The sequence below is a fragment of the Myxocyprinus asiaticus genome, chromosome 25, assembly GCF_019703515.2.
Source record: "Myxocyprinus asiaticus isolate MX2 ecotype Aquarium Trade chromosome 25, UBuf_Myxa_2, whole genome shotgun sequence".
Classification (NCBI taxonomy): domain Eukaryota; kingdom Metazoa; phylum Chordata; class Actinopteri; order Cypriniformes; family Catostomidae; genus Myxocyprinus; species Myxocyprinus asiaticus.
In genome coordinates, this window is record NC_059368.1 from 2,392,882 (window position 1) to 2,410,029 (window position 17,148).

General features: G+C 42.3%; 1 protein-coding gene across 2 annotated transcripts in view; it reads right to left on the reverse strand.

Annotated features, from left to right (window-relative positions):
* LOC127416297 (rho GTPase-activating protein 39-like) overlaps positions 1-17,148 on the reverse strand; it is a 70,011-nt gene that overhangs the window by 24,411 nt on the left and 28,452 nt on the right. For both annotated transcript variants that reach the window (XR_007893088.1, XM_051655564.1), the window contains exons 2-3: positions 14,986-15,372; positions 9,323-10,487 (exon numbers count right to left, since the gene is read on the reverse strand). Coding sequence is in view for 1 of the 2 variants with exons in the window: in XM_051655564.1 (XP_051511524.1) it covers positions 9,323-10,487; positions 14,986-15,372 (1,552 nt within the window). In the remaining variant the exon portion in view is untranslated. The remainder of the gene's footprint in view (positions 1-9,322; positions 10,488-14,985; positions 15,373-17,148) is intronic.

Here is a 17,148-nt window from a genome sequence, read left to right on the forward strand (position 1 = left end):
TGTTCTGAATAGTTGTGTTAGTACGCTGCTATGTTTTTCCAAGGGTGTTCTGAGTAGTTGTTAGCGCAATGCTATGTGGTTGCTAGGGCATTCTGAGTAATTGTTAGCGTGTTGCTATGAGGTTTCTTGGATGATCTGAGTGGTCGTTAGTGTGTTGCTATGTGGTTGCTAGTGTGTTCTGAGCGGTTGTGTCAGTACGTTGCTATGTGGTTGTTAGGGTGTTCTGAGTAGCTGTTAGTGCATTGCTATTAGGTTTCTAGGATGTTCTGAGTGGTTGTTAGTGCAATGCTACATGGTTGCTAAGGTGTTCTGAGTTGCTGCAAGCACGTTGCTTTGTGGTTGCTAGGGTGTTCTAAGTTGTTGCAACTGCATTGCTTTGTCATTGCTAGGGTGTTCTGGGTTGTTGCCAGTGCGTTGCTTTGTCATTGCTAGGGTGTTCTGAGTTGTTGCAAGCACTTTGCTATGTTGTTGCTAGGGTGTTCTAAGTAGTTGTTAGCGCGATGCTACATGGTTGCTAGGGTGTTCTGAGTTGTTACAAGCATGTTGCTTTGTTGTTGCTAGGGTGTTCTGAGTTGTTGCAAGCGTGTTGTTTTGTGTTTGCTAGGGTGTTCTGAGTTGTTGCAAGTGCATTGCTATGTTGTTGCTAGGGTGTTCTGAGTAGTTGTTAGCACAATGCTACATGGTTGTTAGGGTGTGCTGAGTTGTTGCGTGTTGCTTTGTGTTTGCTAGGGTGTTCTGAGTTGTTGCAAGTGCATTGCTATGTTGTTGCTAGGGTGTTCTGAGTAGTTGTTAGCACGATGCTACATGGTTGCTAGGGTGTTCTGAGTTGTTGCAAGCACATTGTTTTGTTGTTGCTAAGGTGTTCTGAGTTGTTGCAAGTGTGTTGCTATGTTGTTGCTAGGGTGTTCTGAATAGTTGTGTTAGTACGCTGCTATGTTTTTCCAAGGGTGTTCTGAGTAGTTGTTTGCACAATGCTATGTGGTTGCTAGGGCATTCTGAGTAATTGTTAGCGTGTTGCTATGAGGTTTCTTGGATGATCTGAGTGGTCGTTAGTGTGTTGCTATGTGGTTGCTAGTGTGTTCTGAGCGGTTGTGTCAGTACGTTGCTATGTGGTTGTTAGGGTGTTCTGAGTAGCTGTTAGTGCATTGCTATTAGGTTTCTAGGATGTTCTGAGTGGTTGTTAGTGCAATGCTACATGGTTGCTAAGGTGTTCTGAGTTGCTGCAAGCATGTTGCTTTGTGGTTGCTAGGGTGTTCTAAGTTGTTGCAACTGCATTGCTTTGTCATTGCTAGGGTGTTCTGGGTTGTTGCCAGTGCGTTGCTTTGTCATTGCTAGGGTGTTCTGAGTTGTTGCAAGCACTTTGCTATGTTGTTGCTAGGGTGTTCTAAGTAGTTGTTAGCACGATGCTACATGGTTGCTAGGGTGTTCTGAGTTGTTACAAGCATGTTGCTTTGTTGTTGCTAGGGTGTTCTGAGTTGTTGCAAGCGTGTTGTTTGTGGTTGCTAGGGTGTTCTGAGTTGTTGCGTGTTGTTTTGTGTTTGCTAGGGGGTTCTGAGTTGTTGCAAGTGCATTGCTATGTTGTTGCTAGGGTGTTCTGAGTAGTTGTTAGCACGATGCTACATGGTTGCTAGGGTGTTCTGAGTTGTTGCGTGTTGCTTTGTGTTTGCTAGGGTGTTCTGAGTTGTTGCAAGTGCATTGCTATGTTGTTGCTAGGGTGTTCTGAGTAGTTGTTAGCACGATGCTACATGGTTGCTAGGGTGTTCTGAGTTGTTGCGTGTTGCTTTGTGTTTGCTAGGGTGTTCTGAGTTGTTGCAAGTGCATTGCTATGTTGTTGCTAGGGTGTTCTGAGTAGTTGTTAGCACGATGCTACATGGTTGCTAGGGTGTTCTGAGTTGTTGCAAGCACATTGTTTTGTTGTTGCTAAGGTGTTCTGAGTTGTTGCAAGTGTGTTGCTATGTTGTTGCTAGGGTGTTCTGAATAGTTGTGTTAGTACGCTGCTATGTTTTTCCAAGGGTGTTCTGAGTAGTTGTTAGCACAATGCTATGTGGTTGCTAGGGCATTCTGAGTAATTGTTAGCGTGTTGCTATGAGGTTTCTTGGATGATCTGAGTGGTCGTTAGTGTGTTGCTATGTGGTTGCTAGTGTGTTCTGAGCGGTTGTGTCAGTACGTTGCTATGTGGTTGTTAGGGTGTTCTGAGTAGCTGTTAGTGCATTGCTATTAGGTTTCTAGGATGTTCTGAGTGGTTGTTAGTGCAATGCTACATGGTTGCTAAGGTGTTCTGAGTTGCTGCAAGCATGTTGCTTTGTGGTTGCTAGGGTGTTCTAAGTTGTTGCAACTGCATTGCTTTGTCATTGCTAGGGTGTTCTGGGTTGTTGCCAGTGCGTTGCTTTGTCATTGCTAGGGTGTTCTGAGTTGTTGCAAGCACTTTGCTATGTTGTTGCTAGGGTGTTCTAAGTAGTTGTTAGCACGATGCTACATGGTTGCTAGGGTGTTCTGAGTTGTTACAAGCATGTTGCTTTGTTGTTGCTAGGGTGTTCTGAGTTGTTGCAAGCGTGTTGTTTGTGGTTGCTAGGGTGTTCTGAGTTGTTGCGTGTTGTTTTGTGTTTGCTAGGGGTTCTGAGTTGTTGCAAGTGCATTGCTATGTTGTTGCTAGGGTGTTCTGAGTAGTTGTTAGCACGATGCTACATGGTTGCTAGGGTGTTCTGAGTTGTTGCGTGTTGCTTTGTGTTTGCTAGGGTGTTCTGAGTTGTTGCAAGTGCATTGCTATGTTGTTGCTAGGGTGTTCTGAGTAGTTGTTAGCACGATGCTACATGGTTGCTAGGGTGTTCTGAGTTGTTGCGTGTTGCTTTGTGTTTGCTAGGGTGTTCTGAGTTGTTGCAAGTGCATTGCTATGTTGTTGCTAGGGTGTTCTGAGTAGTTGTTAGCACGATGCTACATGGTTGCTAGGGTGTTCTGAGTTGTTGCAAGCACATTGTTTTGTTGTTGCTAAGGTGTTCTGAGTTGTTGCAAGTGTGTTGCTATGTTGTTGCTAGGGTGTTCTGAATAGTTGTGTTAGTACGCTGCTATGTTTTTCCAAGGGTGTTCTGAGTAGTTGTTAGCGCAATGCTATGTGGTTGCTAGGGCATTCTGAGTAATTGTTAGCGTGTTGCTATGAGGTTTCTTGGATGATCTGAGTGGTCGTTAGTGTGTTGCTATGTGGTTGCTAGTGTGTTCTGAGCGGTTGTGTCAGTACGTTGCTATGTGGTTGTTAGGGTGTTCTGAGTAGCTGTTAGTGCATTGCTATTAGGTTTCTAGGATGTTCTGAGTGGTTGTTAGTGCAATGCTACATGGTTGCTAAGGTGTTCTGAGTTGCTGCAAGCATGTTGCTTTGTGGTTGCTAGGGTGTTCTAAGTTGTTGCAACTGCATTGCTTTGTCATTGCTAGGGTGTTCTGGGTTGTTGCCAGTGCGTTGCTTTGTCATTGCTAGGGTGTTCTGAGTTGTTGCAAGCACTTTGCTATGTTGTTGCTAGGGTGTTCTAAGTAGTTGTTAGCACGATGCTACATGGTTGCTAGGGTGTTCTGAGTTGTTACAAGCATGTTGCTTTGTTGTTGCTAGGGTGTTCTGAGTTGTTGCAAGCGTGTTGTTTGTGGTTGCTAGGGTGTTCTGAGTTGTTGCGTGTTGTTTTGTGTTTGCTAGGGGTTCTGAGTTGTTGCAAGTGCATTGCTATGTTGTTGCTAGGGTGTTCTGAGTAGTTGTTAGCACGATGCTACATGGTTGCTAGGGTGTTCTGAGTTGTTGCGTGTTGCTTTGTGTTTGCTAGGGTGTTCTGAGTTGTTGCAAGTGCATTGCTATGTTGTTGCTAGGGTGTTCTGAGTAGTTGTTAGCACGATGCTACATGGTTGCTAGGGTGTTCTGAGTTGTTGCGTGTTGCTTTGTGTTTGCTAGGGTGTTCTGAGTTGTTGCAAGTGCATTGCTATGTTGTTGCTAGGGTGTTCTGAGTAGTTGTTAGCACGATGCTACATGGTTGCTAGGGTGTTCTGAGTTGTTGCGTGTTGCTTTGTGTTTGCTAGGGTGTTCTGAGTTGTTGCAAGTGCATTGCTATGTTGTTGCTAGGGTGTTCTGAGTAGTTGTTAGCACGATGCTACATGGTTGCTAGGGTGTTCTGAGTTGTTGCAAGCACATTGTTTTGTTGTTGCTAAGGTGTTCTGAGTTGTTGCAAGTGTGTTGCTATGTTGTTGCTAGGGTGTTCTGAATAGTTGTGTTAGTACGCTGCTATGTTTTTCCAAGGGTGTTCTGAGTAGTTGTTAGCGCAATGCTATGTGGTTGCTAGGGCATTCTGAGTAATTGTTAGCGTGTTGCTATGAGGTTTCTTGGATGATCTGAGTGGTCGTTAGTGTGTTGCTATGTGGTTGCTAGTGTGTTCTGAGCGGTTGTGTCAGTACGTTGCTATGTGGTTGTTAGGGTGTTCTGAGTAGCTGTTAGTGCATTGCTATTAGGTTTCTAGGATGTTCTGAGTGGTTGTTAGTGCAATGCTACATGGTTGCTAAGGTGTTCTGAGTTGCTGCAAGCATGTTGCTTTGTGGTTGCTAGGGTGTTCTAAGTTGTTGCAACTGCATTGCTTTGTCATTGCTAGGGTGTTCTGGGTTGTTGCCAGTGCGTTGCTTTGTCATTGCTAGGGTGTTCTGAGTTGTTGCAAGCACTTTGCTATGTTGTTGCTAGGGTGTTCTAAGTAGTTGTTAGCACGATGCTACATGGTTGCTAGGGTGTTCTGAGTTGTTACAAGCATGTTGCTTTGTTGTTGCTAGGGTGTTCTGAGTTGTTGCAAGCGTGTTGTTTGTGGTTGCTAGGGTGTTCTGAGTTGTTGCGTGTTGTTTTGTGTTTGCTAGGGGGTTCTGAGTTGTTGCAAGTGCATTGCTATGTTGTTGCTAGGGTGTTCTGAGTAGTTGTTAGCACGATGCTACATGGTTGCTAGGGTGTTCTGAGTTGTTGCGTGTTGCTTTGTGTTTGCTAGGGTGTTCTGAGTTGTTGCAAGTGCATTGCTATGTTGTTGCTAGGGTGTTCTGAGTAGTTGTTAGCACGATGCTACATGGTTGCTAGGGTGTTCTGAGTTGTTGCAAGCACATTGTTTTGTTGTTGCTAAGGTGTTCTGAGTTGTTGCAAGTGTGTTGCTATGTTGTTGCTAGGGTGTTCTGAATAGTTGTGTTAGTACGCTGCTATGTTTTTCCAAGGGTGTTCTGAGTAGTTGTTAGCGCAATGCTATGTGGTTGCTAGGGCATTCTGAGTAATTGTTAGCGTGTTGCTATGAGGTTTCTTGGATTGTTTTGTTGTTGCTAAGGTGTTCTGAGTTGTTGCAAGTGTGTTGCTATGTTGTTGCTAGGGTGTTCTGAATAGTTGTTAGCACGATGCTACATGGTTGCTAGGGTGTTCTGAGTTGTTACAAATGCATTGTTTTGTGGTTGCTAGGGTGTTCTGAGTTGTTGCAAGCGTGTTGCTTTGTGGATGCTAGGGTGCTCTGAGTTGTTGTAAGCACGTTATTATCTGGTTTGCTAAATTGTACTGAGTGGTTGTGTGTTCATGCAACAGTCATGAATGATACCTTAAATCATGTGTCTTATTGAGGAGACATGTGCTGTTACTTTAGAGATCAGACTTATGATTTTCAACTGGTGGATGATAAAACAGGTGAAAAATCACATAGACAGTGTATAATTGAGCAAACGAGCGGACATTATTTTTAAATGGCAGCTTCAGGAATTATGGACAATCGCTGCTGTGAGAAGAGTGTAAAATTTTCTTGGCCGCAGGCTTTCTTGATCAACTCGATTATTAAATGAGTCATGCAGTCCTCCTCTTTCTTGCTCATCCTGCGATCATTCAGCGCTTCAGTACATCAATTACATTCACTCAATCTTGTCTTTAATGCTGTACAAACACGTTTGGACTGCTGGTGCATGTGTCGATTCCCTCCTCTCATCCTTGCCATGCTCTTCTCATATCTCACTGAGCATATTTACATTGCTCATCTATGTCTTACTTGTCTTGGCCCCCTCTCTATATTCCCTAGCCATGATTCTTCAATGTCAACTTTAATTCATAGTAATAAGAGCCTATTGGGAAAATGAAATGAAGATGCTAAATTTAGGGTGCTTTCACACTTGGTTTGATTGCTTGGACCGAACTCGATTCGTTTGCTCCCCCCTACCCCTGACCCCACTGTTCTCTGTTCACATCATATTTTTGGGGTTCGAACCATGGTCCGATTATGTCATCAAAGTGAGTACAAGCGGCAGCTGTTTACCACTGTAACTAGGCAACAACTCCAGAAAAAATTTGCTTTGCTGTGTTATTAAAGTATTCATCTCTTTGGATTTACCACCAAAATTATTATGTTTGTCTGGCACGGATGCATTGAACGTTTGTCTGCTGCGTGCCTGCGGATGCGTTGCAAGAGATGTGAAGAATGTGAGCTGCTCTGTGAAGGTGATTTATTTTGACACATGCTGATATAAGAAATCCATTAACCATAATAATTGCGACCAGCAGCCTGCAAAGATTATATGTCATCAAAAGTGGTTCACTTCCACGATTTGGTGCAACAGCGTTCATTAGCAGCAAACCACACTGGAGTTCACATGAACTACACCCCAGACCACCTTTTCAAGCGGACTCGGGTGCGGTTCGCGGATGTGCACCCGAGTTCGGAAAACAGCGTTCACACCACCCAAACGAATCGAACTTTGACGTCATTCAAACTCGGGTGCGCACCAAAAGTGTAGTGTGAAAGAACACTTACTTTCACTCCCTAAGCAACTACCATATATCTGAAACACCATCAGCAGTGGGGACTTTTTTTTTATTAATGCCAGGGTGAAATAACACAAATAATACTGTACATGTAAATCTAATAATACATTAAATAATTCAAAAACTGAGTGTATATACAGTATATATATATATATAATATATATATATATATATATATATATATATATATATATATATATATATATATATCTTTTTGCGTGATTCAATCTATCGCACACACGCATATACCTGCACACATGAACACATGAAAGCATATAAGATAAATGCATTGTACATGACTGCTTATTTCCTGAACACTTGAGTGTTTGTGGAGTCTGTGACATGATGTCATAAGAGAGCTCCATAAAGAGCCTAAAACTACACATGCTGAAATATTAATATGCTAACAGCAGGGCGTTTCTGTGTAAAAGGAACTAGCAAGTACTGCTGGATAAATGTCTGCCACAAGTTTGCATGGATAAATAAGGCTGAAACATTCCCAAATACTGGCCCAAGAACTCTAACTGGCCCTGCTGTGTCTTTTATGTATTTCTAAATACTTCTGTGAATTAGTGATCTTAACGTGGTTATTTTCTGTTGTTTCATTGCTGTAAATTAATTCCTTTAGTCTGTTTTCTCGTTTAATCATCTGTCAGGTAAAATCATAAGTAGGATCACTGAGAAAATATCACACCGCTCCTCAACAAGCAGCATGATTTGAGTTATCATACATGTCCTCAAGAGTTCCACACTGAAGTATGATCCTTATTTGCAAATTTTGTTATACACATCAATGCAAGCCCACAGATCACTTTTTTGGCTAAATACACTGATTTCTAAGCTGTCTGTTTGACTATTATTATCAACAAATGGAGCAGAACATAAAAAGAAGTCCACCCAGAAACAATTTAGCAGCAGATTGCGACCCTGCAGAATCCCATATACCCAGGACAAAGGTATTCTGGTTAGGTAACAGGCATCTTAAGGTCAGACATCCCAATTAACCTCACTGCCAGCATTTAACTAGGCATGATTCTAGCAGGTTGACAGGACATTTAAATGCTCATTATATTGGGCTAAAAGAGCTCAGAGTTCAACTCAGTGCTGCCCACAAAAACACCCTCTGAGGAATCCATTTCATTACAGACATGCAACTCTAATGTATTCAGATCTCCCACAGTTTCCCCTTTTCTATTGCACGGCAAATAACTGCAAGAATTGGTACCGTATCATAAAAGTGCACTCTTATATTATAGTATTGACTCAGTACACTTACTTTGACTTTATTGCTATTAATTAGAATACGTATTGCTTCTATGGTTTATTTGATTGTCCAGTAAACCACTTAGTTTATAATTTTAATGGTGTTATGACAATCCAGTCGGCAAAAGTGACTGCAGCATGAGTCTGATATGACCCATGCAATTTAAGGGAAATTTAAATTAAGTTAAAGGCAAAATACTGTACGTAGGTTTTAACGTTTTCTGGAGAAACTGTGAATGGTGCATGCGCAAGCAAGCTTTGCTGCAACGGCTCTCAGGTGTGGTGGGTGTTTTGCAGACTATTGCTGTCCAGTCGCAAGGATGCTCTAGGTCAGTGATTCCCAACCCTGGTCCTGGAAAACATTTCAAGAGACAAGAGTCTCCCTTATTTGACACACCCTGTTCTGCTCATGTAGCCTCTACTAATGAGCTGATGAGTTAATTGAAGTGTGTTAAATAAGGGTGACATCCTAAATGTGCAGTGTTGGGGGTACTCCAGGATCAGGGTTGGGAACCACTGTGCTAGGTGGATGCTAGGGTGGTTTGGGTGGTTGTTTATGTCACTGGTCCTGCTCGGCCCGCTCTGAGTGGGATTCAAACCGGCGTCAGCCGGCATGTGCGCTAACGAGGAGGCTAAAGGCTACAGCCTCTTGCGTCAGTCGCTAGTGCGCCTCTTGAGGCCAGGGGAGTGAGATTTACACATACCGCACAGCTACCTATACCTCACTCCCATCAGGGTCACGGCACCACTGTCATCGGTCCTGCTCGACCCGCACAGCTACTGTATTACACACCAGCTGGCTCCTGTTACACTTAATGGCTCGAGGAGTCCAATCCCAAGTTTCTACAATATTCAGGTCTCTAGTTATGGCTTTTGTCCCTCTTTAATGTAAGTCTACGAGATTTTCTCACCTGTTTTTTTAACCGTAGGTCTAATTGCTTTGAGAAGTAACAACATACCTCTCCTTAACAATCTGCATGATTTGAGGTATCATTCCTATCTGTAGCACAAACATTGCAGAACAGGTTACATGCTGAATAGTAATACTGAGTCTTTCCTTAGTAATTACCACTAATAAATCATAAAGCATTGAGAGTTATGGGAAAACCTATAAGAAATGGCAATATGCATCATAATGTGGCCCTACTGTTGCAATAATACCTTGGTTTCAGAAGATATCTGGCAATTATCTCCCATTCTTTGCAGTGGTATAAATTTGAGAATCTTAGCAATGTTTTCAGTATCTGATGCAACATGCATGTCTTTGTACATTACCTGTGATGGGTGAAGGTAGGGTTCCGGTGATGCCAGGTTGGTTTGCACCGATAAACTCTTTTCTAACAACGTTTGAGGAAATGCCAATCTGTCCAGGGTGGCACGCTTCCAGTGCCCATCCTGTTGCGCAAGGGCTTCGTCTTCACTGAACGCCCGCACAACCGGGCCGGGCAAAGGCAGGGGCGTGGCCCCATCGCTTTCGTACCCATCCTTCCCTCCTTGGTCGGAGGACACACCCCCTCGCTGATGTAACATCTGCTGGGCCTCCCAAGCCAATCGGGCTTGAGTGATCATCGCCCCAAGACCCGATCCCAAGCTTTCTCCCTCCCCTCCCGGAAGGGACGGCTTTCGATTCTTACGTTTTCGGTTGGCGCCATTGACATTGTGACTGTGCTGTAGCGTAAAGGAGCCACCGTACGACAATCCGGCTGACAAACTATTTGAACTAGTCGTCCCATAGCTCAGAAGATGCTCTGTCGTCCTAAACTGAGGGGAAGAGCCTGACTGCTCAACGTAAACCAGCTGCTTAACATATTCCCGCCCAGCCGCGCTGTACTCTCGCCCACTAGAGTTGTAATCCCGCCCACCAGAGCTGTAGTCCCTCACAGCAGAGCTGTAATCCCGCCCACTGGACCTGTAGTCCCGCCCTGCAGAGCTATAGTCTCGATCACCTTGGTTGGACGTCTTTTCGGGCGTGGAGCTCCGCTGTCTCGTCAACACTAGTTGACCGTAAGGAGAAGGGTTTTGCTTGGGAGAGTGGTAGAGACCTGGTTTACGTGCCGGTGACCTATCAGAACCATAAAAGGCCGGATCGCAATGCATGTCTGTGGGTGGTTCCTCGTAAATAGGTGGGGACTGGTATTCCGAAGGCGGTTCCTCGTAGAGGGGAGGTTCATAAGCATAGCGAGGGGATGATGGCTGAGAGTCGCCTGAGCAACGACGCTGAGTGCCGCCCAGCTCCACCCTCTTCAGGAACGGAGATTTCGTTTGGCCGCGGTCAGGCAGGGAATGGGGCGTGGCTTCAGGGTCTGAAGGGGCATTGCTGGACGATCGTCTGGAGCGTGGAGACGAACTGGAATATCCATTTCCCTGCGATAGAAAACTGGGTTCTCGATCCGACACCTTGATGAGCATCCTCTCTCTGGTCCCAGTCCCCCATCTAAACCTGAGTGAGAGAATAGATAAGACAGATTTACTGAAAGAATTTAAGAATTTTCTTTTCTTATTCCATTTGATATTTATTAAAGGACTTTAACTTTATCAGCAAACTTCTGTGCTGTCTTTATCAAACAAATATAAAATGTTGATGTTAGGGTTAGTGAGGGTCAGGGTTAGAAGTCATACCTCAAAATTGTGTTTGGTGCAAGAAATGTAAAAAATAAAACAAAAAAGTATGATATGCTCTCTTTAAAAAAAGAGGCATTTAAGAGCCAATGTGTAATATGTAAATCTCAGAGGTCTGTGAGTTTAAAGAGTATAGGATTGGCCTCTAAGACAAAAGCACTGTGTATAATTAATTTAGCACTTGGCTGCCACAACCTTCTGAAATCTCCCCATGACCACACTGGATTACACAGCCAAGTGTGTGTGTGTGTGTGTGTGTGTGTGTGTGTGTGTGTGAATCTGTGTGTTCCTTGAGTAGCCGGATTAAAACTCTGAACACAAGAAATATATCTCTCTCTCTGTCTCTCTCCTGAGCGAGAGACCCACTACAAAGTGAACAGTGTTTTCCTCTGGATATTAATTATTCATGGTTATCCGACCTTCAAATCAATTTACACATTCTATGCCTACCTCTCCTTTCATTTGCTCAGGCTGCACCTCCTTCTCTGTCACACGAAATCATTTCACGACCCTTTCTTTCTCTTTCCTGAATTCCCATTGGGATGAAACTGTTTAAGTGCTAACACTGTTTGAATATTTAAGCTTGAAGCATTATGCCTGTGCGCAATGCCTGTGTTGTTAAATGTTACACTGTATTTCTATTAATCCACCACTATTTAGCATTAAGTGTCTTTTAGCTCACCCCAGTTTCCTCAAATCTGTTACAGTGACAGAACAACTTTGACTGTGTTTGATACAGAATACAAAAATACTGCTTACTGCACTATGCATTATGACAGACAATATTTATGCAATTGACCCTTCGCCTGAAAATCTTTTTGGACCAATCCTATCTTAGCAACTTTTTACAAACGAGAGTATGTGAGAGTGATGTGTGTTTAAGCAGTTTAAGTGTTATTTTAAATTATCCACAAAATTAACAAAATGTTGTTGCTTGATCACTTGTAATAATGACACAAGGTACCTAGAGAGGATACCTCAGTGGCGGATTTAGGCATGGGCGACATCAGGGCGGCATCTTGCGGGGGGGCGGCACGAGGCACCCACACGGACCACCCACCCATGGGTGGAAGCGGGTTTCACCCAAGGTGCCATACAATCTACCCCCCCCCCCCCCACCACGGTCAACAACTTTGGGGGCGTGTTGAAGCGGGTTTCGCCCAGGGTGCCATACAAGCTAGAACCGCTACTGAGATACATGCAGTGTTTTTTCTTTCTTTTAAAAAAAAGTAAGCCCTCATTCCCAAATGAGCATGTATAACATCAGCAAGGACACTTACATTTGCTCCATGGTAAATTAAAGCAAATAACTGAACGTTAATTCATTCACACATTGCTTCAGATCTTAGTAAAGGCGACAGTAAATAAAGAGTTCACAGTATCATAGTGAGTGTGTTATGAGATGTTATAAGCAGACTGAGTAATTTAACAATTTATTTTACAAAAAACATCAGATAAATATGTATTACAATGTCACTCTTCATTCAAGCCCACGTAATATTATTATCAGTTCTGTTTATTAAAATATTTTGCCAAAAACCACGCCGTTCATGGCAAGCTCCTATGGGAAGTTCTGCAAAGATCGTCATAGCGAGCAATGGTATACAAAGGGGGCGGAGCTTAGAAAAGAGTAAACTATGTAAAGAGAGCAAAAGTACTCACCCACTTTTTCAGCTGTCTAGGTTCCAGAAATATTTTCCCCATTGATTATTTCAATTTGGATTTCAAAAAATCCTTAATAAAGTAAATAAATAAATAAACAAATAAAATAAAATACACATCTGATTTGAAGTTGCCTAGAAGTATCCTCGTGAGACCCCCTCATCCACATGCGTGGACATTACGTTTTGGCTTCACTATAGGCTATGCTTAACTTAATTTTTTTAAAACCAACTGATCTCAGTTCAGGAGACTCTAGGCTGTCATTAAAGGGTTAAACTTTCAGTGCACCGAGTCATGTGACAACTGTCTTTGGGAGAAACGGCAACATAACTGTATCTGGTAAGAAACCAGCTTAAGATTTTACATTAAAACCTGTTTGAGTCAATAGAGTAGAGTCTCTAGTTTCTTCCGATATGCCATTTTAAAAATCACATCAATTTATCATGAAATGGCACGCTGTTAAACACAGTGTCCACGTACGTGGACAATATGACTAACTTTCCATAAAAATCATTTACTGTGCATTATCACATGGAGAATAAATGTATTCATGCAAAAGCTGAAAATGTGTCTTTCAGAGGCTTTATATGGAGTTAGGATGAAAATAAGGTGCATTTCAAACTGTTCTGAGACCAGTGCAAACAGACAGCACACTGGAGGTTAAGTCATTCACTCCTAAAATCTGATCAAAAGTTCAGTTTCAGGCTGCAGATGATGTTTGGATCACTCAACATGTTTGACAGACATGTGACAATGATAATCAGTACATAGATTCAAAATTTATAATGTATCATTTTATTTTAACATGATTGGCAGTGATTGGATGATGCTGGACATTACTTTGAATAAGAAATATTTATTCAGCTTTATAGAAAATCAGCTGTAATGTCTACAATGTCTCAAAAACATGAATAATTAACACTCCTGGACACAAAATAAACTATTTGATGAAACAAATCTGACTTTCTATAGCTTGAAATTGAATTTCACAACTTAGTCCCACTGTCCACATATGAGGACGTACATTTTTAGGAAAACTATTTTCTCTAGAATTATTTTTTTGCTTGTTTATTAGGTGCTGCTAGTTACAAATCAAAAAGGGAAATGGAAAATGCGCACAGCAGTCACGCGGGGGTCTCAGGGGAGATTAAAGGACCAATGCTTTTTAATTTTATTGCAAAAAAGTAGTTTGAGAGTGTAGTGAGAGCAACTTGATCATTTACTGTGTCATGGGAGTGGGCGGTCACTGCAGAGATCTTTTGCCGCACTTTGCTTGCTGTGATTCTCTGATTGGTGTAACTTACTCTTCAGAATCGTAGTTCTTTACCACAAATTCTGCTATTAAAATGCAATTTTTTAAAAATGTAGTTAAAAAACACAGGCAGATGACTTCAACAGAATCGATTAACAATCTCTGAGCTTATGTTAGACCTGTCTTTAAAGGTTTATAAGTTCAAGGTTAAGGTTTCATAAAAATCAGTTCCCTTATGGAGAAAACGAATGAGATTTTTAATTCCAGTACCCAACAGTTGTGCTCTATTATGATTAACTTTTCAGTTAGTAGTATGAACTAGAGGTCTTCTCGGGTCCTAAGATCTGTACCTGACCCGAATCGACCCGAACCACTTCTTACCTGAACCCGACGTGCATAAATACATTAAAAAAAAAGAAAAAACGACCCGAGTCCGACCCGACGGCAATTTTTTTCGAACCCAACTGGACCCAAATGTAAAAGGCAGCGACGTCTGTACAGCCTGCGCACACCAGTATCCAGGAGGTTTTGGTAATTTATACATACGTAGAAGCGCGGATTGACAGAGAATGCAGAAAAAGTGAGATAATAGTATTTGTTTTAAATAATTGAATATTGTTAAACGCCCGAACCGAAGAATGGAAAGCTGGTATATTTTAAAAGTATTTGGGTCTTCTCGGGTCCATTTGGTAAAAGCACATTTATTTAAAATTACCCAAGACCTGAGGCTACTAATATCAGTCCCGACCCGTGTCCGAGTTTTGAACCCAAACCGTGTGGGTCTCGGGTTGAACCTCAGGTTTTCGGATCCAAGTGGACCCGTGAAGACCTCTAGGATGAACTCACCATGCTGCATGTTTAATTCAGTTATCACCAATTTTGTGTAAAACTGTCTTTGTTATTTCTCTGGGAAATCAAACAACATGGTCACACTGTAAATGGAAAGTCAAGGCGAGCGCATTGCATACAGAAAAACTGCATATTATGCAAACAGTATTGCTGGTTTGTGAACAGTACACAAATAGGTGAAAGCTGTTGAGAGACTAGAAGCTATTTATTTCTAATACAGTTGAACTATCAAAACACTTACAGCAATATTTTAATCAAACAAAAAATATGAAAATATGTTATTGCTTATCAGCTGTAGCTAGTATTAGAAGGAGGAACATAAAAAAAAAAAAAATGTATACGCCCCTTAGTGCAAGATGACATCATCAATATTTTTGTTTTGTTTTTCCTAGAAGAAAAAGACTGTACATTTTACAGTTTTACATCTCCACAAATGTCTTATTTTTTTTCATTGGCTCTTTAAAGCGTCTCTAAAGGCTAAACTGTAATGGGATGACCTATTGGAGAAGGAAGAGATTTGGGGAATTTGGAGGGTTATGTTTACATAAGTCCTCACCTCTCTCCCTCCTCACTGGCTGACGTTTTCTCCTCCTGCTCTTGTGATGATGTCGTGCTGACGGCACTGCGGGCGGGGCTGCTGTCAGCCGAGGCACTGGTCGTTGTAGCAGAGGGCGGAGCCGCGTTCGTGTTCTGTTTCAGCGTTTGGAGCTTGGCGAGGGGTATGATGTCAGAGCTGTGTGGGCGGTGCCAAACTGTACTCTGGGTAGAAGCGTTATAGTAGTAGAATCGGGACGTTTTGGAGTCGAAGAGCTCCCACCACTGATCCTGTCCACTGCGCTTGATCTGTACACCCGCCGGGGCGTCCCAAACGCACTCGCCCGTCAGCAGGTTGGCGTACATGCGCTCTCGAGTGCGCGGCTCGATGATTTCCACCCATTCCAACCTAAACACACACAAAATAAGACTTTATACTGAGTATGAATGCATATGGAAAAAGAAAATCAGTAAATGAGAGACAGAAGATAGACATACAGAATGAATTACAGGTCATATAGAGTCATCATGATAGAAACATGTATGTGTGAATTGTTAGGGGGTGGTTCGGGTGTTCTGGGTGGTTGCTAGGGCATTGCTATCTGGTTGCTAGGGCCTTGCTTTACAGTTCCAAAGGTGTTCTGAGTGGTTGCTATGCCTATGGTGTCCCGGGTTGTTGCAAGGGCATTGTTATCTGATTGCTAGGTGGTTGCTAGGGCATTGCTTTGCTGTTTCAAAGGTGTTCTGAGTGATTGCTATTGTATTCTGGGTGGTTGCTAGGGCATTGTTATATGGTTGCTAGGGCATTTCTATTTGGTTTATAGGTGGTTGCTAGGGCCTTGCTTTACAGTTTCAAAGGTGTTCTCAGTGGTTGCTAGGGCATTGTTATCTAGTTGCTAAGAGGTTGCTAGGGCATTGTTATCTGGTTGCTAGATGATTGCTAGGGCATTGTTATCTGGATGCTATGTGGTTGCTAGGGCATTGTTATCTGGTTGCTTGGGCATTGTTTTGCAGTTTTAAAGGTGTTCTGAGTGGTTGCCATGGTGTTCCGGATGGCTGCTAGGGCATTGTTATCTGGTTGCTAGTTGGTTGCTAGGGCATTGTTTTCTGGTTGCTAGGGCACAGCTTTGCAGTTTCAAAGGTGTCCTGAGTGGTTGCTATGGTGTTCCGAGTGGTTGCTAGGGCATTGCTATCTGGTTGCTAGGTCACACTGGTCTCGCTGTATGTGTTTGATCCATAAAAAGAGCACAATCGGGAATCGGGAATCGGGAATTGGACCTCACTGGATGCGCTGTGTGTTTGTCACGCTGTAGATTCAGGAAACACTGTTTTTTAGTGCAGTGTTTCGTCTGAATCTGTGGACAATTTCTCCTTTGGGAATCATTAACAGAACTGAAAGTCATGAAAACATATGGTTTCAGTATGTTTTTTAATACTGGTTCCCAACAATAATAGTAATAGTGATGCTTTACTTATCAAAGACCACTAACAGCCAATGTGTTTATGTGTTCACTTTGTAACCAAAAAAACAAACAAACAAATCTTTTATGTTTTCAAAAACAACAACAGTTAATTAATGAAACTAGAGCTAGATGTTTACCTTAATGAAACAAAGACAGTTGATGAAGAATGTCGTAATTATAAAACGAACCCTCTTTAATTTGTATTACAAGGTCTGTGTTTGTCTGTGTTCATATTTTGTTTTGATTGTGTATGCGCACACATGCATCTCTCTGTGTCATAATCAGTCCCTTTAATTCCATAGTAAATTTCTTCTGATCTCATAATCAAATCTAATCTGCTCTCATCCCAGATAACCTGATCGCTCAAATCCTGTTGAAAGCATTTTTGGGAAGCTGGTCAGAGGGGACGTTCGGAAATGTGATCTGTCTGGATCATCCGTCTGAATGAGTTGAGGCATATGATCGGATTCCTCTCTTCAGAATTTCAATACATTCAGACCCCTTAATGCATCTTCAGATAACGGTGTATCAGTGTCTATTCATAAAAGACGCACTCAAGACTCAATTTTCGCCAGATCACAATTACTTTTGCAAGCCTACAAGCTTTTGTGTCGCATACTGTGCAGAATTGGTTCAAAACATTTTTTTTCAATGTAATAATTTTAATAGTTCTACATATATATATATATATAAAATGCAAATTGCAAAAGTTGCATGCTTGC